At 32.3% G+C, this 23,167-nt stretch overlaps 2 protein-coding genes and 1 long non-coding RNA gene across 3 annotated transcripts; 2 read left to right on the top strand and 1 right to left on the bottom strand.

Annotated features, from left to right (window-relative positions):
* The first annotated feature begins 2,588 nt into the window (after positions 1–2,588).
* Positions 2,589–4,827, top strand: LOC105176429 (uncharacterized). Its single transcript, XR_016063748.1, has 2 exons — positions 2,589–3,689; positions 3,845–4,827. It is a non-coding gene; the product is annotated as an uncharacterized LOC105176429 (long non-coding RNA).
* Positions 4,828–7,955: 3,128 nt separating this feature from the next.
* On the top strand, positions 7,956–9,837 carry LOC105176430 (uncharacterized). Its single transcript, XM_011099227.3, has 5 exons — positions 7,956–8,257; positions 8,339–8,410; positions 8,560–8,642; positions 8,802–9,004; positions 9,653–9,837. Exons 1-5 carry the CDS (start codon positions 8,073–8,075, stop codon positions 9,719–9,721), a joined length of 612 nt encoding a protein of 203 aa, XP_011097529.1. The 5' UTR covers positions 7,956–8,072; the 3' UTR covers positions 9,722–9,837.
* A 777-nt stretch (positions 9,838–10,614) lies between these two features.
* LOC105176431 (uncharacterized) lies at positions 10,615–15,571 on the bottom strand. Its single transcript, XM_011099228.3, has 10 exons — positions 15,391–15,571; positions 13,364–14,366; positions 12,745–12,829; positions 12,473–12,568; positions 12,182–12,334; positions 11,986–12,093; positions 11,737–11,856; positions 11,395–11,520; positions 11,217–11,300; positions 10,615–10,963 (listed from the first exon to the last, which is right to left on the bottom strand). Exons 2-10 carry the CDS (start codon positions 14,341–14,343, stop codon positions 10,838–10,840), a joined length of 1,878 nt encoding a protein of 625 aa, XP_011097530.1. The 5' UTR covers positions 14,344–14,366; positions 15,391–15,571; the 3' UTR covers positions 10,615–10,837.
* Positions 15,572–23,167: the final 7,596 nt, after the last annotated feature.

The raw sequence follows: 23,167 nt of genomic DNA on the forward strand, positions 1-23,167 counted from the left end.
ATTATTTGAAATATCTACTATCAACTTTAGACATGTAACGAGTCCTCTTAGGGACAGCCTAATAGTTTTGGAGTCTGGCGTTGATATAGGAGATTTTGTGTCGAACTTGAGAGTGTGTGTGAATCTGATAAAAAACAAGAATATTATATTTATACGCTACAACTTATGATCTGTTAGATAAATCACTCTTGTTTTCATATTTATATAATTACATAAATCACCCGTAACAACTAAAAAGCAAGGGTAGTTTATAGCTGTTTATACAAATCATTCTCTTTATATATGTATATAATTACAGATATCATCCATGACAGCTAAAACATAGGGTAAGTTTGTACAATCATATTGATAATTTTAGGAGATATATTTGCAATTTTTCAAAAAGTAGAGATGATTTGTGTAAATAAGTTGATGTTACTAATTAATGTATATGTAATTATCCAATTGTGGTAGTTTATGTAAATAGAATATAGATCAGGATATAAATATAATTATTCAAAAAACTTTAGATGTGTAAGGAGGATAAAATAGTTTAAAATAAAAATGATTTAGAAAAAAAAAAAAAAAAAAAAAGCAGTTGGAAGTACACTCAAGCCACTCTCTAACTTCCACTCAAAAGAGTGTGTGTGTTTTGAGTTATAGAAACAGAAAAAGTGCTCCAAAACACCCCCAAAAATACATTTTTAAGATTAGAGAGTAGTTTAATTAGGGTCTTCCAAACACTTTCCACATTGCTACGTTGTTTCTTTCTTTATTTGTCTTCTAATGCATGCAAAGGATAGTATGTCTTAAGGCTCATCTAAAGCCATTGTCCACTACGTACCACGATCCTTTATTTTATGGTACAACAACAAACAAATTGGTCCAAATTGTATAGTTCAAAGTCAACACGTCACATGGAGTACATTATTTCTATACATTTCGTGCAAATTTTCAATCCTTACTTATAATTAATCTACAACACTATCACACCATTAGGATCTTTGATCCACATTTAGCATAAAAAAATATATATATGACTGTTTAGTGTTTATTATAGTTAATTATTATGGTCGAAACCAAGATTGATAGTTAATACATTAAGCCCCATATTTTTATTTATGTTGTTTTATATCATGTTATTTTCTAAATTTTTTCGAGTTATAATATTTAAGTAATTTATAGAGATATTTAAACTTACTATAATAAAAAAAATTAAATTTAAAAGCCCCTAACTTATAAATTGACACATTCTAAATCATGTATACCTAAAAGCAACGTGCAAGCAACAAGAACTTAATTCTTATGAAAATAAACAAAAATTAGAGGTCGACGAATAATAAAAAGAAGAAAAATAATCCATATTGAGGAAACCTAAATATTTTAGCAATTAAATCAACACCTAACTTTGTAGTATGGTCAAACTAAATTAAGTATTAAGAAAATGAAAGATAACTAATACAATAATTATACCATCATCCCGTTTATTTATATTTTTGCGTTCACATCTAAAATAATTTTCAGAGAGAATTACACTTTAGTCCTTAAATAATATCAGTTATTCGATTTCAGTCTCTAAACAATTACTACTTACAATTTTGATATCTGAGTATGCACTTTTCGGTCATTTTTGTTAATTGACCATTAAATTGAACGAAAAAAAGTTATATTGCATGCATGTGGGGCTGGGCACGAGGCATGAAAAAAATTTATTTTCGTCTTATTTAACGATCAATCACTGAAAGAAATATGACTTTTCATTATGATTAATTATCATGATTGAAAGTAAAGAATCATGACGAATACTAATTAACCACGATTATGCAGTGGCTATTTGACAAAAAAATTTGCTACTACTAGCAAATATTTTGACCAAAAATAAAATCATAGTGAATGTTGATTAACTATAATCAAAACTTAAATTTTCTCATCGGTTTTGTTTGACCTTCATAGATAGTATTAATTTACTATGATTTTTAAGTCATAATAATTTATAATGTAGGGAATAGTGAATTAAAGAAAAATGATCGAAATTGTAAAAAAAAATGTTTTAGGGACCAAAAGTGTAAAAAGTGATTGTTTAGGAACTAAAATTGAAGAAGTGGTATTATTTAGGAAGCAAAAGTGTATTTATCCCATAATTTCTATTAAAATCAGTGATAGTAATAAATGTTTTATTAATTAAAGACTAAAAGGAATTAATTATTGTGAGCGAAGAAAATTAAAAGGTATCACCAACTAGGCTTGAGTGCAAGATGACCTAACACATGATGTACCTACATCTATTATGCCCATGCATATCCCTAACACAATATTTAATTTAAATGAATTTGGACTTTTTAAAATAAATATGACTTTTTCAGATATTTTTGTTTTAAAAAAAAAAAGAATTATAATTTTGTTCGATAAGTATAAAGGGTGCTATTTTTTGTCCTATTCAAATTCATTTGTGTAATTAAGCCCTATAACAAGGTTATTTGTTTTTTCACATTGAAAATAAAAATGATCAAAATTTATCAATTTTATCAAAAGAACACCATGCGATCTCCATCCGACGCAAATAAATTAGGGTTATGGCCAAAATGTTGATGTGGATTTGGAAGAATAGCTTTATCATTCATATACCAGAAAGGGGAAAAAAGAAAAAAGAGTAAGGGGAAACAAATTGTGACTTTGTTATATCCTGGAAATATGAAGGTATCTACAAGTGAGCCGAGGGGCTTAAAAGGTCTCAGGATTTTCGCGAGCAGAGATGTTATCAATGAGGATTTGCAAGACTGACACGTGTTAGAGCCAGGCTGGAGGGAATTCCGGTGATAACTCTCCAACGATCCTATGTGTTAGAGCCAGGCTGGAGGGAATTTCGGCGATAACTCTCCAACGATCCTATGTGTTAGAGCCAGGCTGGAGGGAATTCCGGCGATAACTCTCCAACGATCAAGTCAATAGGAAACACAAGAGTATTTTGTGAATAATTGAGTAAGATAGAATATCCGGTCCTGGTACTGGAGATGGAGAGTCATATTTATATGTAAAGGTGGATTTGTACAATGTTACATGACCCTTTTTGGATCATATTTTGATCCAACAGGGGTAGGCTGTACAAACCCAATGGATAAGGATGGAGGTGGTCCAGGGGCCCACTATTGTGCAGACAGAGTAGTGTGGGTGGCTCTAGTAGTGCTTTTTAACATTCTGTCTTTTGTGTCCAAAGATCTCTAATGACCTTTAGATACTTTTCGTACCATAGGTCCTCCAAGGTTGTATCTTTAGTTGTGCATACCTTTAGTGATGTCGTTTATTTTGATCTTTGAAAGTCTCTTTCCCAGTCGTAAAGGCCTCGCTAGAGGATATAGGAAATATCCCCACATCAGAATTCCCCCCACTTATCGAGTGTGTTCATATTAAAGTTGGGTAAGTGGAATTAGGAGATAACTTCTATGCCCTTTCATCAATTAAATCTAAGTATAGGGGAGAAAGGTTTTTTCTATCTGAACAGCAAGAGAGGGTTGAAGTTAGTGAGTAATAATAAGAAGTTATATACAGATTGGAAAAGTAGTTTTTTCTTTGTTCGTCCTCCCCCTGATAAACCTTGGGCTAGCCCAAGCAAATGGCATTTAACCAAGCCTTCTCTGGACCCTCTGGGGCCTGTCTTTTTGGGTGGTACCTTCATTAGAGAAAGGATCATCAAATATGAATATGACTATAAGGTTATTACGACCGAACAAGTTTTTCTGTTGTTGGCTTGTCTCCAGCCTCCTTCGGTCTGGATGCTTTATACCTTAGTATATTTTCTCTCCTGTTTTCCTAGTAGGGGATTTGGATTTGATATTTTGCTTACTGATATTTGATTTGCTTGTTTCAGCAAACATAGTGATGGATTCCCGTAGCCTGTGGATGGGTGCTCGTCATCACTTGCAAATTTCTTCTTCTCAGGGTACTTCTTCATCTCGCCCTATTCTCGTTGCCCCCATTGTTGCGAGGGTACGCTCTTTCTCGAGGGTATTTCCCAAGGTCTAAATAATTCTGATGAGGTCATATTGTCTGATTCCTTTTCCACACCTCCGGACACCTCTTCTATTGTTTTTTTGGGCCCTATTGAAGCTGCTCCTGAAGGTGGGATGGGAAGTTCTCCCATTGTTGGTGGCTCCAGTAAACACAAGAGGAAGTTAATAGACGCAGACGACTCTGACGATGAGGGTGATGGTGATGACCTTCCTCTCAACTCTTTGGTCGCTAAAGGGATTTCTATTTTTGATCCAAAAACATCTTCCCCTGCTAAGATTAGCAAGACCTCCAAGGCTAGCCCAAGCAAGGGGAAGGCTAAGATCTCTGCCCATTTGGAGCCACAAGTTATAGCTGAGTTGGAAGAGAGTTTCTTTTCAGTTCCTATTGAGAAATATGCGTCTATGAAGAAAAAAATATCGGTGATGGAAAGCTTTCTTGGAGAAATGAGGAAAACTTCGTTGGTCACCCGAGATTTTCACCCGGAGCCCAAAAATTCTGCCATTGTCCTCCGTCCAGACTAGGATGTGCGTGAAAACTCCTCTAGTTCGAGTTGTTGGTCCAAGCCCTGATCCCTCTACTCCAATTGCTGCAAATTTGGAACTTGTTCTTAAGGAGGTTGGTGTTGCTAATAAGTCTGCTGGGCGGATGTGCCTTGGGAGTTTGAACATTTGGTTTGTATTTGGATGCTTTGGATTCTGTTAGATGTTTCCTTGGCACTTTGGTGCTGCTTAGATATTATGGATTTCCTTCATAGTTGTCCTCTTTTGATGGTTTGATATATAACTGCATGTGGTGGACAAATGATTATTCTATATAACTTGCATTTGGTAAGTAGAGCCACCTGGTTATTTTTCTAGCTCCATGATTTGCATGCTCTTAGCACCATTCCAACTAGTTGGATGGCAGGGTGTCTTTGCCTATACTTCGAAAATAAAGGTCTTTCCTGGACGTATGCATTTGTGGCTTTTAGGAATAAAAGTGTTTATTTAGATCTAAGCCTTTTCAGACTTAGAAATAAAAGTGTATTCAAACTTAAACCTTTTCAAACTTAGAAATAATTGTCCTCTTTAGACATAAGCCTTTCTAGACTTAGAAATGGAGGTCTCTATTCAAATCTAAGCCCTTTCAGACTTAACAATATTGGTGTTTACTCAGACGTAATCCTTTTCAGACTTAATTCAGACTATCTTGATTATTTTTTTAAAAAAAATAAAAAGATCAATTACATCTAACAATACATCATCAACATATTCAAAATCCTATCGAGTATATCGATAATTTCATAATAAATGAAGCAAATAAGATATAAACTTACACTACGATATAAATTGACCGTCGCACACATACGTACGACACGAATTAGAAATCTTCCAACAAGTGAAGAGTTTTGAGCTTCAATTTTATTGATAAGGTATAAAAAATTATTAAAAAAGAAAAAGGATAATCATATTTACGCCCCCTTGACATGTGGTCTAGTTATATTACTCACCTCTATCTTTTGCATAATTATACTATAAACCACACTTACTAGCCAAAAAACAGGATTAATTTGTGTAATAATATTGACATTTTTGATTGGGTGTATGTATAATTTGTCGAGCGGAAATGATTTATATAAATAATATTGATATTTTTTAAAATGTATTTATAATCATCCAAAAGGTAAAGATATGTTAAACGGATGATACATTAGACGGGCGTGTAAATACAATTCTTCCAGAAAAACAAAAGAGTACTATGGAACTTGTGTTTCACATGCTACATATCATCATAATTTTTCATCATGTCCTAAACTTTTACTGCATAATAATGTAAAGTTACATCAAAACATGGTTGACATCATTCGACTTATCCTTTCTTCTTGTGTTCGAGTTGGTTGCAATTGTCGGCCACTGTCCGGCCCCAGCTTGGTTGGAAGATAAGCGTGCATGGTAGCTGCTCTATTATTGTGCCACAATGCGTGATAGCAAAATGTAATATTTTTTAAGTAATTGCACTTTCATCCCCCCTATAATTAGAATATTTACTAATTTAATCCCTCAATAAATGATAATAATTATGTTATACCCCTTTAATTTTGAGGGTTGTACGTTTAATTAATTACCCTTAGTAAAATGCTTAAATTAGTTAAAGGGTGTTTTTCAAGGAGGTTAGAATGAGTTTATCCAACTCAAAAAAGGACTATATTCTCTACAAATAATCAAGTACTTAAAACAGCATAAACTAATGCAGGAATCTCTCCAAACCTTCAAAGGTCCAGCAAGTTCTGAAGCCCCACAACATATGTTCCAACATATTTTTAAAATAATTGGGGGATAATTACACTCCCATTCCTGAAATTTGATATAATTATACGTAAATTTTCTATTGTTTGAAAAAATTACATCTAACACTTATGAGATTTGCCACCGTCTAACAAATAAGTCCTCCCTATGTAATTAGTCAAAATTTACTAAATTTGCCGATATTATCCAAAAAACTGAATAAAAATTGATATTTATCATCAACTGACTTATTGTAGGTTAAATAATTTTTTTCGGACTAAAATATAACTCATCACATGTATTAATGAGTAAAAACGTATGAGGGTAATTTGATCATAAAAATATATATTTAACCTGCCATAAATTAGTATAAATCAATGAGTGATAAATCTAAAATTTTTTTTTTTTGATTTTTTTGTTAATATCAGCAAATTCGGTGAATTTTGACTAACAAAATGACTTATTTGTTACACAGAGTCAAATCTCAGGAGTGCTAAATGTAAGTTCTCAGACCATATTTATGTGTAATTACCCCAAACTTCAGAAAAGTGGAATGTAATTATCCCAATAATTTGAGAAAATAGAGATGGTAAAAACTCTAATAATCAAACGAGTTTATCATATATGAACCAAATGTAAAACATCACACGATATCATGCAATATCTGTATTACAATATAGATACATACCACTATTAACAAAGCACGAATTCACAGAATTTGATGTTTCTGCACATAATTCACACCGTTTGATGTTTTTACAATCGATTCATAAAAGAATCAATAATGGGAAAGATCACCCCAGGGTTTCAAGTAGTGAAAATTTCATAAGACAAGAGCGTTTCATTGTAAGCAGGATTGTTCTTATATAAATCACATGTAAAAGCATCAAACAATGAATACCTCACCAGAATTTAGGTCCGATTATTTATAACGTAACACGATCCATATTATTTGATATTTTTATACTCGATTCATATACAAAAAAAATCCACCAGCAGTAAGCAATTATAACGTAATCATGTCACTAATTATAATAACTTCTTCAACCTAACCATATCATAACTCGTATGCCCTCCACAAGTTTAGTGTAGGTCGCCCTGTCATTATTAATCCAGAGTCCACCCCACGTGTTTCACGCAAATTAAATTCAATTATCCGCCAGCACTGAAAATAAATAAATAACAATAATAATTAAGGTATATTACAACAAGCTCCTTAATTTAAAATTTAGCATAATTACGAATACCCCTCATTACTTAAAAAATTACAAATACTCCTGATATTTGGTGAAATTATGTATCTCTGGATGGAGGTTTAGAATTATCAAACTTTGTCATTATTGTATTTTTTTTTCTTTTCTAAAAAAGAAAAAATCGGACAAGTTGGATGGAAAATTATACACTTGGTCCAGAAAATGAGAAAAAATTATAATTCATAGTTTATAAAGATATTTTGGTCAGCTCACTACATAAAAAACAGATGGATAACTAACAAAAATTAATAAATTAGGCTAGTTGTTAGATGGTCACTAAAATCATGGGTATCAATAATTTTCGAAATAATGATAAAATATTTATAATTATGTCAAACTTTAAGGAGCACGTAATAATTTATTATAACAATAATAATCAATTATGAAAATGACAGATCTCAATATATCAAGAACATAAAATACCCCACTCAATAATTAGAGGTGGCCACTTTCGCTACTTCATCTCTAACAATTTATTGTACAAATTCCTCTCATTTAAGCCCTTTCGTTCCTTCTTCAGGAGATCAGGACATAAACTGGTGACCATTTTAGTAGAATAAATCAAGTCATGTCCAGTACTAAGATCACAAGTCCAGCATCACCTTGCTGCTTCAACTCCATTGTAAGAGGCTGCCACAGACCACATCTTCCTCAGTTTGGACCATACAACCTTAAGACAATCCAACGTCTAAAGAAGATCGATCAATCCCATCACGTTTTCTTGAAGTTCAGTGAGAAATATGGGATTTCTAGGTATGTATTAGGTTAATTTTCTCGGTAAGCTGCAACTACTTTTGAATTTGCTCGTCGTTTCACTGAATTATCATTATACAGAACTACATCCGTGTCGAGCAACATTCAGCCCAAGGCTTCTTCATCTTCCTCGGACTCTTCTTCGTCGCCATGGTAATTATATGTTTCGTCTAAGATTAAGAATTCATGATTGTATGCTCGTACACTGAGGATGATCCTAATCGTCCTCCTCACCAAGAATTTTCCTCGGGATATGTGCACTCGGGATGAATATGATATATTGGTATCCGTGTTTATTGTAGGAAAAAATGGTTGTTGGGGGTACTATTTACTGTGATCCTACCTGCAGTTGGTCACAAGGGGGGCCTCCTACTAGGCCTCAAAGGTTAGTAAAACAACAATATCAACCCTATGTTTCTACCTTCATGCATAAGCTATCAAATCTAACCGTAAACACATGATCGATGTCAATATACTTGTTATGTAATTAATTAAGTATAATCATATCATATTTGGTTTATTTATGTATGATTGGATGCTATAGGCAAGATCGACCAAGCTATAGAGACGGTGGAGCATGTGACGGAAGTGGTGGAGGAGATAGCGGAGGAGGCGGAGAAAATCGTGGAGGAGGTGGAAGAGAAGCTTCCCGGTGACTCAAAGCTCAAGGAGGCACTTGAATCGTTCGACGATCTAGCTAAAATGGCCGTCAAAGAAGCCAAAAAAGCCGAAGACCTAGTTCACAAGGTCTTTAACACTCATCTCAACTATATATCACTTAGTTTTTTCACTTCATATTGATTCATTACATTTTTTTAGCATAAACTTGAGCTAAGTAGAATATGTTTATTTCTTTTTTTTAAATTCATTTATTTTTTTTCTTTTCTTTTTAGAGATATCCCATATGTAGTAGGAGTTGCTTGCCAGATCAGTGTGTCTAAAATTATTCCAAAGGCATGCAAGAATCACATGATGATGATTCTTTTCAAGTCACCATCAATTTCCCTTGTCATAGAAAATAAAATTGCAACCTACCACATACCCTTCTCATTAATTACAATTTATTTTATTACATACAAGTGGTCGCATTAAGTGTAATGTATTCATATAAATAATTCGATGTTATTTATGTGAATTTGCATCCATATAAATCATGAACCATGGGTTTAATATATCATGTATCGTTTAACAATTAATAGTCAATATGGGTGTCGCCAATCCGTATGTGTGTGTATATATATGAACGTGCATCCACAATATATACATGATATGCGTATACATTATATATATATATATATGCATGTATGAAGCACATGGCATGCCGGTAATGATGCATTATTTGAAATTGAAATTAAACAAAGTATTGATAGTGGTTATTTGGTGTGAGGTGTTCAGGTAAAAGATGTGGAGGAAGAGATAGAGGATGCCCTCCTAAAGGCTGGTAAAGATGAAGCGAAAAAGTAGCCACCAGCCAAACACGGTCTATTAGGGAGAGAAGGACTACACTCATCTTATCATTTTTGTACCAAATAAAGATGCCACAATTTTTCTCTTATGTATAAAATTCATTGCCTTCTTCACATTCGCTACTTATCCTATTAATTTTGCATATTCGTCCCTATGGAAGAAGGAAATTTCATAGGCCATCATATTGATGCAAATATATTAAAGGATAATTACATCATCTTTTTTTAAGGTTTGGTGTAATTATACGTACCATCTATGATTTGAGAAATTACATTTAGTACTTTTGAAATTTTATTTCCATCTAACAAGTAGATCCCTCCATTAGTCAAGATTTACTATTAGCAAACAAATTAAATAATAAAATTATTTACCCCCAATTAACTTATTATTAATTTATTACAAATCAAACAAATATTTATTTGACCAAACTATCCTTATAAGGATGAAGATATACTACATTACATGTATTAAATGTACAAAAATAGTAAATCGAGAATAAATATAAATTTCATTCAATTTTTTTGCCAGTATCAACAAAATTGGTAAATTTTGACTAACGAAAAGATTAATTTATTAGACAAAAATAAACTTCAAAAGTACTAAATTTAATTTTTCAAATTACATAAAATTAATATATAATTACACCAAATCTCAGCAAGCACGTGAGTGCTAAAGAGGAAGCGAGAAAGTCAAAGCCAGGCTTTGTTTACTCTCATTACCACCAGCCTGAAAGATAGCAAAAATTATTTGGAATATTTGCTTGCATCTTTACTAAACAGTAAACACACACATAAAGTCCAGTTTGTTTTAACTTATCTTTGTTTATTTTAAACTAATACAAAATACAAAATCAAACAAATTAAAAATTATAAAACAACACACACACACACTCATCTCAACCTTTCTCTTTATTTTAAAAAATCCAAAAAAAAAAAAAAACACCTTAAAAATAAAACCAAACAGAGCCATATTTCTAAAATATTCCACCTATATTACCGATATGGTGAGATCACAGATGGGAAGTACAGAGAGTGAGCAACAGATTCAGAAACTGGACTCCATAATCAAGAAAGACATCCAAGTTTAAATTAAAGGTTAAGTCCACATCCTATCCTACTTGAGGAGAGTCTTGACGATGGACTTGACATTGAGCTTCTTCAAGTCGGTATACGACTGCCCACATCCAACAAACATCACAGGTGCTCCAGAAATGTAAACCATGGACAATGCAGCACCGACCTTCATCAATCACCAGGTACAATAAGTGTACTTTCATGCACGAAAAATGGGAGAGCAATACAGAATTTCTATTGCAAATTGTTTTTTTTTTGTCTTATATTGCACTTTATATATGTCAGCCATGTGTACGTTACTTGTACATTTTAAGAAATATTTTACATACTGCAAATACGAGATGCAATATTGATTTGTACTAGAAAATTCGAACTGCTGGGAGAGATTAAGAAAAGGGATGCAGAAATTAGGTTCATACCTTATCATCGATGGTATCAAACTTAGTCAGCAGGATTCCATCAATCAATCTGGGATTAGCTGAGGGTGAGAGGTCACCCAGTTTCTGCAGTAAATTCAAGAGAAGTCATGAATGAGAGCAGGTAAAGAAATTATCCATGACGTGAAAGACAGAAGAGAGAAAAAACAATCTGATCAACCTGATTAAATTTCGACAATTGGTCCACAGCATCGTTCCCCACAAGTGCCTCACCAACAAACAGAACAAGATCTGGGTTGTTAACATAGATAAGCTTTGACAGAGCTCGCATTAATGGTTCATTATCCTGCACAGCATCAATGAAACGATAAACAGGAAGTTGCAGGAAACATGACCACAAGAAAGAAGATTAGAATGCCAAGAAGATAAAATCAGCAGAAACTGTTTGCTTGACATTTAGTCCGGAGCCCCCGTATAAGAATCCAAAAATGATGTGAATTACAGTACAAAAACAGAAATCCTGTCAACATGCAAATTTGCAACCAGTAAGTATGTCAATTACCTGCATTCTTCCAGCTGTGTCTACTAGAACAACATCAGAACCATTTCGACTGGCCTCCTGAATTGCTTCTTTTGCCACTATTGCAGGATCCTTCTCATAACCCTTCTCGAATATTGGGATCTGGTGATTTAAGATATTCTATATTAGTGCCATTTCAGCAAGATTTTAAATCTCAATAGATTTCAAGTTTTAAAGCACTAAAATTTACCTGGAGCCTATAGATTACAAGTTTTAAGCACTAATATTTACCTGGAGCCTACGAGCATGAGTACGCAGCTGCTCAACAGCTCCAGATCTGAATGTGTCGCAAGCAGCCATCATAACGTTGATCTTATGCTGCAGAAGCCAGTAAGCAACCTGCGGGAAGGCATGGTGAAAAAGATAAAAGAAAAATTAATAGTTCAGCAAGCATCAAGCTTATGTATTCATGCCAACCAAGGCTAACCTTAGCAAGATTCGTGGATTTCCCAACTCCATTAACTCCAACAAAAACCACAACATATGGTTTCCCTTGCTCCTTGGCAGTATGAACATCCCTCAGAATATCAATGGAGCGTCTCGGAGTCAATATGCAAACAAGGGCATCTTCCATAGCAGCCTGGTAGCATCAATTTGAACAATAAAATTACCTTAAATTAACACGTTTTCAAACAAAAAAGACAAGGAAACTGCTATTTTGGAGAGATTTTTTTTTCCCTTCCTACGTTCCTAAAGGGTCAAAAACGTGCTTGCATACCTGCACTGTTGAGGAAATTCTTGTGAAAGACGCTAGCCTTTTGCCATCAAGACTTGCAGCTACCGATTCGCAAAGTTTTTCAGCTATTTCCTCTGCCTGTCCAAGCAATGATTTCGAAGAACACAGCACTCAGGGAAAAGAAAAGTAAATATAATATCTGCTTGTTTTGGGGGGAATGGAAATAAAGCAAACCAGTTTGCACAATAGTGACCCTAGTTACACGATAAGGGGGAAAACAACTAGATAGGACAAGGAAAGACTGAAAGACATACCACATTCTTGGTCATAAGCCTGTCTTTGAGAGCTTTAAGAGCTGGTTCTAGGTCAGACTTCTCCAAACTTGCCTTTCCGGCAATGCTGAAATCAGAAAAATGAGGTAAGAAGAGATTCGCTTGCCCATCGTCGCAATTAATGGAAATACACATGTCAGGTATAAGAGCATTTACCGACTACACCATTACAAAGATGAGAAACATCTAAGCATGCCCGCAAACAGCAGCAGTAACTGGTTCTTTAAACTTAAGTATGCAAGGATTATTATCATAGAATTGGCAAAAAAGCAATAGAATTTGAAGCATATCGACACAAACATGAAAATCTGCAGTCTTCACTCTTTATGGGCATATTTACTAGTATCACGCATGGACCTGATACGAATAAGAAGTACAATCCCCGAAATGTGGTAACGTAATAAAGGGGCTGATGAGTTGGCTTTGTCTAAGACAAGGCCAACAAAGGAAAGAAGGAAAAGAAAGATACCATTGTAGTGAAGGAAGTATTTACAAAATTTTAAATGCACAAGCATATAGAGCACACATAGTGAATAAATAAAAGAAAGAAGGCGAACAAGAACCGCCACCCCTTGTATCAAGTGCCAGATAGAGAATATACCTCTGGAACATGGATGAGAACCATCCCTTCTTCCCTCTATTAACCTTACTAGCCTTCCCCTCGTCCTCCTCGGTTTCACTATCACTGCTGATGATCTCCTCTTTGTCCATCATACTCTCCCCTTGATCTGCGTGATCTGCTGCTACAACTGATATGTTCTGTTCCCCATTCTCACTCACAGGATCAGTAAAATCTAACTTTGACTCTGAAGGGGAATCATCCCAAACTCTATTCTTTTTAGTTATCTTTTTCTTTGGCTCCTCCTTGGAACCCTTGTTAACAACAGTTTTAGTTTCTTTTCCACCTTTAGACCTAAGTTTTTGCAGCTTATTTACATCAAAAGCTCTAGTATCAGAGGCCCCGTTCTCTTTACCATTAACATTAACTATTGAGGGTGCTTCCCCTTTCCCAACATGATTATTATTCACACTCCCATTTTCTAATGGGCGGCCTTTGAATTTCTTGCCATCTCCACCATCCTTTCCAGAATCATCACCACCCTTCTTTTTATTGCCTCCATCTCTGCTACCACTTTGCACCTGCCCTTGCTTCCTACCAAGGTTATCATTCACAGGCTTGCCCACCTGCTTTGATTTCTTCATTTCCTCCGCACGAGCCTCAGCTTCCTTCTTGAGCTGCTGAAATATGTCATCAAAATCATTGTACAAAGTTCGCTTTGGATCATAAATGTCCAAGAACTCTTGCTTCACCATAGAAAGCAAATCATCAACATACAAGAGATGGAGAATCCGCTGATATACAGCAACAAATACGAGGCCAAGCTCATTATGGAATGTCCACTTAAGAGTGTAGGCAGCACCTGGGGCATCATAATTATAAGATGCTGCGCCTGATCGTTCCTCCAAAAGGCAGGACCTGATTAAGGTGTCAATGGGGGAGCCTCTAAGAGCATTTCCAAGCTCTTTGCACGTCCAGAGGATTAAACCTCCTCTAGTAAATATCAGTAATTGCTCTAGCATTGTAAAAGCTGTAAATTTATATCCTGAAACAGGAGGGTTAAAAAAAGTGAACAGCCCATGAGAATTTTAGAACTGAATCTATATTCAAGCAGGGTACATAAACAATGATCAAAACCAAGAAAGCGTAAATCATCCAATTACTCAAAGAATCTATGAATAAACATAAGGGTGCCAGAATAGTGATATTCATCGCATCAAAAGAAAAAAGATAACGTTCAGATTTTTTTGGATATGCAGGTAGCATTTTATGATGATTTGCATAAAGGATTCCCAAACAACATTCATAGTGTTTAGATTCGTCTCCAGGCCATCTCGAAGATGGCCCAGAACAGAGGGAACGTTTGGACTGTATTGGCTGTTTTTTACTGTTGAAAAACATTTTGTACTGTAGTTCTTTTTACCTCATTATTTCCGCCCGTTTTCCGAGCAAAGTTAGTGTATTAAAGTATTCAGTCTCCATCTAATGCCATTTCCACTTTTGGTGCATCATTGTTGTCTTAGAAAGCGAGCATTTATCTCAACATCCATAAAATACGGCAAAAGAATAGTAAAACTACCAAATTCTTAAATCCATTATCAGATATATGACTGAAAAAGAAAATTCACCAGGAGCATCTGAAACACCAGAAAGGAAAACACAAGCACAAATCATGTAGGACTATAAGTCAGAAACAGATCCAAAGCAACAAAAGTTAAGGTTTTCCCCACCAAAAAAGCAAATTATAAAAGTTAAATTCTAAATTCAATCACACAGATAACCAAATCGAAAACCCTTCTCAGTGCAAACCCACAAAATACAAAAATGCAGTAAAATCTTACAATCAGAATTTGAATTCAACATTAAACAAAAAATTCTTGACGAAATTGCATCAATTTCCACACATGCGATCGGCAAAAATAACAAAAAGATCGTGAGAAGCTTATTAAAAAAAACGGACCTGAGTCAAATAAAACACGCAGGTCGATCCGAAGATAATCACACAGTTTTCAAAAATCAAATAAACCCAGAATTCAAATTCATATCTACAACAGAAAAATCCCATATACCTATTTATGGCGGGACTTCGTGAACGCCCCGAGCAAGGGAAGGGAAACTGGAAGAAAAAAACGAAAAACAAAAGTAGAAGTGGAAAACGTTTTGAATATTTTAGGTATATATTGCGGAAATTAGGAGGGTAGGTTTGGTCCGGAGCCGGTTTCTTCTGTTCTCCAAACCTAAATTCCCAATCATTCATAACTTTTATGACTTGGATTTGAACTTAAATTGAATGGGTTGGAGTCGTCATCTTATTTAACTTTATAAATTAAAGAAATTATACAATCTTATTTAAAAATTTTGTATCTCTATGTTTTAATTTCTAAAATATTAAAAAGTAATATATATTTATATAATAATTAGAGATAATTATACTCCCTTCACATGAAGTGTGGTGTAATCACACCTAATTTTCCTGTAGTTTAAAAAATTTACATCCAGTGCCCCTGAAATTTGCATCCTGTCTAACAAATAGGTCCATCCATTAGTCAAAATTTACTAAATTTGTTAATATTAACCAAAAAAAAAGTGAATGAAAATTAATACATAATTTTTCAAATCACAAGAAATTTATACGTAATTACACCAGACATCGAGAAAATAGAGTGCAATTATCCCTCATAATTAAAGAAAATCAAGTGATTAAAATGCACCCCATAAACAGTTTTATTTATATAAAACAAAAAATCATTTTATGGTAACAAAAAATTAGACTACCATATAACTTTTATTTTGCATGGGTTTCTATTATCTTAGAATTTCAATATATATATATATATATAATGCATACTCTAAGCAAATGATTGTAATAGACATGTTTTAGGGAGTGTGAATAATAATCATAATTTTATCATAAAATAAATGGTAAAAATGCAAGCAACCTTCTTGTGATATCACAAATGAGCAAAATACCCCTTATAAAAAAAACAAACAGCGATTTGCCTCTCTATATTTTTTACAATACAATAATTTACTCCCCTATGATTTTTAAAATGAACCAATTTACCTCATTGTATAAGGAGATAAATTGCTTTAAAAAGTACAGGGGACAAATTATTATATATTTTTATAGGGAGTAATGTGCTTATTTTTAATATTGGAACGGATATTAAGTACGGAGCTTTCTTTTTTTCACCATTTAATATTATGTTTTATATAGACTTTGAAAAATAACTTAGACATTGATGTAAAAGAATATGAGATAGTTGAGGGCCACGGCCATGAGAGATTATTGTTGTATTTTCCTATCGTTTTTATTTTAATGTAATTTATTTTTATTTAAACAAATTAAGGGTAAATGACAATTTACCTTCGCAAAAATTTGGGTGTAATTATAAATACTCATCGTTGTTTTGAAAAATTATCAATATCCTCCTGATTTTTAATTTCTGTCGAACAAATAGCCTATTTCGTTAAATTTTTTTAGGTTTTTATTTATTTTTTGTGATGAACGGACCAAAATACTTTTGTGGATTAAGAATTATAACTCTATTTATTTATTAAAATTTCTATGGATTAAGTGAATAATTTTTTATAATTTTTCAAAATTTTCATCCACTCCATCTGACTTTTTTTTATAATTTTTTGAAAAAGGAAAAGGAAAAAATACCATTAGGCAGAGTTGATAATTTTATACTTTTATAAAAGGATTATATAATTTCATCGAACATCAAGTGATTATTTATAATTTTTTAAATAATGAGTGAATATTCATAATTATGTCAACTTTCAAAGAAAGTCATTGTAATTTACACAAAAATTAAAACAATAAGAGTGAAAAGACCAGACAAAATAAAATAGACTCTAAATTTAGGGCTGCTTTGTGCTGATGGATTCGGGTCGCATCCCAATCAAGTTTTCATGATTAGGGCTTGAATCAGAATTAGGCCCAGTACTATGATCATCGGTAATAGTGGGCAGGGCCGGCAAGAGTGGGTGGGCTGAACCCGGTCCAAATAGGATTAATTTGGATCTAAATAATTGGGTCCAAATCTTTTAGGCTTTAGTTTTCTAGACCTACTCAGGTGGAAAGGACGCGATGAGAATAATATTTATAAATATCTATATTTTTTTAAATTTTTATTCAATATATGGAATTTGAAATATAAATCATATTGCAGCTATAATAATATAATTTATTGGATATTTATAGATTAAAAAAAATATTTTACTCTCGGAAAGCCAAACTTGTTTGTTTATGTTTTCATTTTTAATTTTCAATTTCCAGCGGGAAATGTGTGTTTTTAATTTTGCATAATTTTTTCTGTGAAAATAATCATATATTTAAATTAGTTAATAAAATTGTATTTTATGTTATTAGTAGTATCAAATCAACATATTTTTAAGGGTTAATTACACTTACACCCCATTCAAAAATTCTCCGATTACGCTTGACCCCCTTCTATTAGGGTTTGAACAAAAAATATTACATAAATTTTCTTCATTTAATATTTTCATATATATTTTTATAATTATAAATAAATAAATATAATATATATATATATATATATGGAGTGAGGCTAATATCACAAAAAAAAATTCCTTATAAGTACAAAATTATTACATGAAAAATATTAAATGAGACCAAATTACAAATTTATATATAAATTTTTTTGCTAATGTCAGTATTTTTCATCAAAATCCTGACAAAAGGGGATCAAATGTAAACAATAAATTTCGAAAGAGGTGTAAGTGCTTTGAAACTTTTTTGAAAAAAATATAATTTCGCATTTTTCTAACGGGGTTTAAGTATAATTAACCCTATTTTCAATAAAAATATGTATAAACAAATATATTCTCACTTTAATTATTAATTAAAATAACACCACAGTGATTAAATAAAAGTATGAAAATATGATTTATTTAATTTTGAAGAAATGAATTTAGAAACATCAGCATCATGAGAAACATATAGTGGCCTACGGGAACCAACTCTCTGCAAAGATTTCAAAAACCCCATCACCATTCACCATCTCATCCATTTAAAAACACCAAATTCAGACATCTTTTCATCATTGAAGAGAGTGAAATATATTTATTTATTTATTTAAATAAAAAAAGAAAAAGTATTGATGAAGATTCTACTTTCCCATACTTTTCAACTCAACCTTTGGACACCACTCACATTATGGAAATGAAAGCTAAAAAGAAAAGCTGCCCACCATTAAGGGCTCTACTTCTCCTACCCCCTCCAAAACCCTAATTACACTTTAAATTACTTTTTATACATTAGTGAAGATTCTTTAATTCTTTTTCTTGTTTTTTGATGGGAACAAAAATGTTTAGATTGAATTATAAATATATTTTAATTACTCTAACGAGAAAAATTGCGCTTTTCGATTTAATCATCGTAGTTCCACTAATATACTATAATTTGGGCGGAGTAGCCTCCACTAGATTTGTTTGGACATGGCGGTAAGCTTTTCGAAACGTTTTATAAGATATTAGGGAGTTCATAGATATTGAAATGTGTTTGATAGTCTTTTAGAAAGTGGTTTGTAAGATTTAATAAAAATAAGATGTTAGGAGCATATAAGCACATTTAAAAAAGTTGAAGTTCTTAACATATATTTGAAATTTGAGATAATTACTCCATTTTTTTTTCCTGATATTTTGTGTAATTATACGTAAATCTCCTATGGTTTGAAAAATTACACTTAGTAGACTTGACGTTTTGTTCTCGTCCAACAAATAGATTCATTTGTTAGTAAATTCATAGAAAAACGTAATTAAATAAAAATGCATATCTACCCAAGAGCTTGTATTTAGAATAAGATCTAAAATAATTCAGACAAAAACCCTCTAACTCTTGAAAGCCAACCATCTCTGGCCTATAAAAGAATCCAATTGCCAAGAATTAGCTTTTTCGTTAAAGTTCGTTGAAAGAATTGTCCAACTTGATCATCGTAGTTCCATCTGCAAACTAAAAATTAAATTTATAGTTCCAGTGATGCAAAAATTCATAATATTCAAGTAAAAAGTTAACAATTATTTAACTACTAAACTATCATACTAGTGGCCCATAATGCCTAGTGGAAAGAAAAGATCACAGTACAAGAAAATAGCTTGATAACAATGAAAAAAGAACTAGTGTCAAGGTAATTAACAAGTGAAATTCTCGTTGCTAAATCACATTATTTAATATAAGAATTTACTTGCTAATATTTAGCAACGAAAATTTATTTTCTAACGAATTTAGCAACAAATTGTTTACAATATATATTAAAGAGTATAAATTTGCGATGAAAATCTTACTTGCTAATTAGCTTGATGCTGACTTTAGCGTCAAAATTTTTCATAACTATTGAACTATTTTCTTATTTTTTTTCATAAACGAGTAAAGTTGGAGTTCATAAAATAATAATAATAATAATAAAGAATTATTTAAGTAGCAAAAGATTAGCTAAAGTAGGGGGAAAAAAAAGAGCAAGAAAGATGACTCTCTTTCCTACTCCCTAAAGAGTGTTAAGTAGGAAGGGTTGAGAAGTGTTTTCATGTGTCAGTTTGGCATCACTTTCAGGCTTCAGACAATTAAATATGTAAACTCACCTATCTATCCCTCTCTTTAACTTAGTATTATTTGGCCCTTCATGAGACCAAGGAGCGCCCCCCCCCCCCCCCCCCCCCCATCCCATTGGAGCATTGCACAAGTGACATTGACTACCCATTTGCCTTGCTTTTTTAGCCCTTTACTCTTTTAAGGGTGTGGAATTTTGGTTGCTAAATGGCTAATTCAAATAGTGACAAATTATATGGATATATTTCTGGGTTAATTATACTTTAAACACTTTTTGAAAATGTAAAATTACATTTTTTTGTAAATTTTTTTTTAAACTTATACTTAATTTCCTTCAAAAATTTATTGTTTACACCTGACCTTCTTTCGTTAGATTTTGGATGAAAAATGCTGACGTTTGCAAAAATATATATGAGTTTCTAATTTGACCGTTCATTTAACATTCCAATGAAAAAATTTTATACTTGTAATGTTAACCTCACTTCATATATATAGATATTATATTTATTCCTTTACAAGTACAAAAATATACATGAAAATATTAAATGACAGATAAAATTAAAATTTTATATAATATTTTTTTGCTAACTTCAGCATTTTCCGTCCCAACCCTAACAAAAGAGGGTTAGGTGTAAAAGGAGAATTTTCAAAGGAAGTGTAGGTATAATTTCAAAACTTTTTGTGAGAAAAAGTATAATTTCACATTTAAGCATTTAATAAGAGTAAGAAGAAGAACATGATGAAATCGATAGTACACGAGTGAAATGTGTCGGATGAGAGTATGAAAAGGTAGTAATGAAATTTACCCAAAAATCAATTTTGTACGATGGTTACGTGATAAGAATAATGCATTCATCGTATGATTAATAGAAGTAAAAGATGACAGACCAAAATATAAGGGGCTAAAAATAAAATATATAAAAAATTAATTACGGCAATAAAAATTGTACGTTGATTACATAATAAGAATAACGCATACATCGCATGAGTGATAGGGATAAAATGTGTAATATTAGAATATTAAGGGGAAAAAATAAAATTTACCAAAAATCAATCATGATAGTAAAAATTGTATGTGAATACATGATAAGAATACTGTACTCAGGCGTATCACTGACTGGAGTAAAATTGACAAACTAGTAAAAATTGTACGTTAATTACATGGTACGAATCATGCACTCATCATATAATTGACTGGAGTAAGATTTGGCGGACCAAAATATTAGGGGGTAAAAATGCCCAAAATCAATTGGATAGTTAAAATTATTCATTGATTACATGATGGAGAATAATACACATATTGTGTGACCGACGTGAACAAAATGCGATGGACCAGAATATTAGGGGGCAAAAAAGAAATTTATCAAAAAATCCATTACAATTATAAAAATTGCATGACGATCACCTGATAAGAACACGGCACTTCTTGTATAATCGACATGAGTATAAATATGGTGGACCAGAACGTTAGGGGGTAAAAACGAAATTTTACCCAAAAATTGACTATCAACAGTAAAAATTATCCTCTAATTATTACATAATCAGGATAATACACTCGTCGTACGGTTGAGTGTATTTCGCTTAACCTAACTCAATTAAATTATTACCATTTATTCCATGCTTATGAATAAGATATTTGAATGAACTTATCAAGTAGAAAAGGCCACATGCAACGTTACAAATAAAAGTCAAAAAATTGTTACTCTACACCGCATGAACTCGTGCGGCTCCAACACTTGCAACGCAACAATATTACAATCTTAATTGACAGCAAAATGAGAAGGTGAGGCACGTTTCGACTACATCAGTACTATGATTGTCGTCATCTAAAGTCGTGGGTTCCCACCTAAACAAAAGCTGTCATAAAGAAAAAGACTATGCAAATTTCAATTTAAATTGAGTTTGCTCGAATTTATATTAATTATATATTGAGTAAAATATATTTATGATGTGATTAAGGTATAATTTAGAAAAAATAATAAATTATATGATAAATATATCACATTTGCTTTATAATTAGTTTGATTCGATCAAATCTGATGTGAGTATGAATTTTTTAAGAAAACAAATAATGGGGATGAACAATTTCTTTTTGGCAAAATTATATTTTTGGTCCTATAACTTTAGGTCGTTGGTATTTTCACACACTCGGTCCTTTTTTTATGAATTTAGTCATAAACATGTAATATTTAATTATTTTTTGATAAATTGAGTCCTATATTGATAAATTTTTTTCCCTCCACGTTGTAATTTTACTTTTCTTTCTTTTCTTTTCTTTCATTACGACTTATGGGCTTTTATGTTGAAGAAAAAGGTTTTGGTTTCCGACAGGTCAAAAAGTTTTGGCAGGCGCAAAAATTGACTTCTCCCGTGTTTGTTTTTGCATGGACGTCGGCAAAAGGACTCGACTTATAACTTGGAATCATGCGATCAAAATTTCAAATGATTTTAATACAAGTGGGTTTCAATTTGTTTAAAAAAAAACAATTTTCCAAGTAAGAACTAATATATTGTATTTTAAAAATATTCAAACAAATTTAAATATTTCGTTATTTCGTCCTGTCTAAATTGAAGAGTTCAGTTTGATCGAATATAGAGTTCTAGATGAGAAGTGGAAAGGCAAATTTTTTTTTCTATAATTTGATGTTATTGCTCTGATGTTAAATAAATATTTTAAATGGGAGGGTACTTTTGAAAATAAATTTTTTAATTTTAAGAAATAGAGTTTTTTTTTTTTACAAAAATTAAAATGTAAAAAAAGATTGATATATACTAGAGAGGATTATTAATTTGAAACTGAAAAAATTCTTACCCCAATTAGATTCGATCGAATTAACTATCAATCATATATTAAACGTGATATACTTGCTATGTAACTGGTCATTTCCATTAAACTTTACACCAATCACACGTCAAGAGTATTGCACTTGCCATTTAATCGACTCCGACTCAGTCAAACTCGATCTGATTTAGAATTTTTCTTTAAAATCATTGACTCTTTAATTTAAAAGAGAAAATGTAGGACGTGCATATTCATCATCATGAAAAAGAAAAAATATCATGAGATTTTTGAATCGACTTGAAACATATCAGAGATTTTTACATATATACGGTAAACTAGAATAAAATAAAAATTCAGAAAAAACCCTAATTAACAATCAAGATTTTTGTAATACCAAATGAACGTGGTTTTGTGAGAATGAAAATCCAAGAATTGCAAATTTAGGAGAAAGTAATGATGATAGAGTAGGTAGTAGGTAGTAGCTAGTTCC

This window comes from Sesamum indicum, linkage group LG13 (genome assembly GCF_026168435.1).
Source record: "Sesamum indicum cultivar Baizhima isolate 11 linkage group LG13, ASM2616843v1, whole genome shotgun sequence".
In the NCBI taxonomy this organism is placed as follows: Eukaryota; Viridiplantae; Streptophyta; class Magnoliopsida; order Lamiales; family Pedaliaceae; genus Sesamum; species Sesamum indicum.

What these genes read in the sequence shown, in the direction of transcription:
- LOC105176430 (XM_011099227.3), top strand. Translation starts at nt 8,073, where the DNA reads ATGTCCAGTACTAAGATCACAAGTCCAGCATCACCTTGCTGCTTCAAC. An exon ending in GAGAAATATGGGATTTCTAG is followed by an intron (nt 8,258 to 8,338) that starts GTATGTATTAGG and finishes ATCATTATACAG; the next exon opens with AACTACATCCGTGTCGAGCA. An exon ending in GACTCTTCTTCGTCGCCATG is followed by an intron (nt 8,411 to 8,559) that starts GTAATTATATGT and finishes TGTTTATTGTAG; the next exon opens with GAAAAAATGGTTGTTGGGGG.
- LOC105176431 (XM_011099228.3), bottom strand. Translation starts at nt 14,343, where the DNA reads ATGCTAGAGCAATTACTGATATTTACTAGAGGAGGTTTAATCCTCTGG. An exon ending in AATCCACGAATCTTGCTAAG is followed by an intron (nt 12,094 to 12,181) that starts GTTAGCCTTGGT and finishes GCCTTCCCGCAG; the next exon opens with GTTGCTTACTGGCTTCTGCA. An exon ending in ACACAGCTGGAAGAATGCAG is followed by an intron (nt 11,521 to 11,736) that starts GTAATTGACATA and finishes GATGCTGTGCAG; the next exon opens with GATAATGAACCATTAATGCG.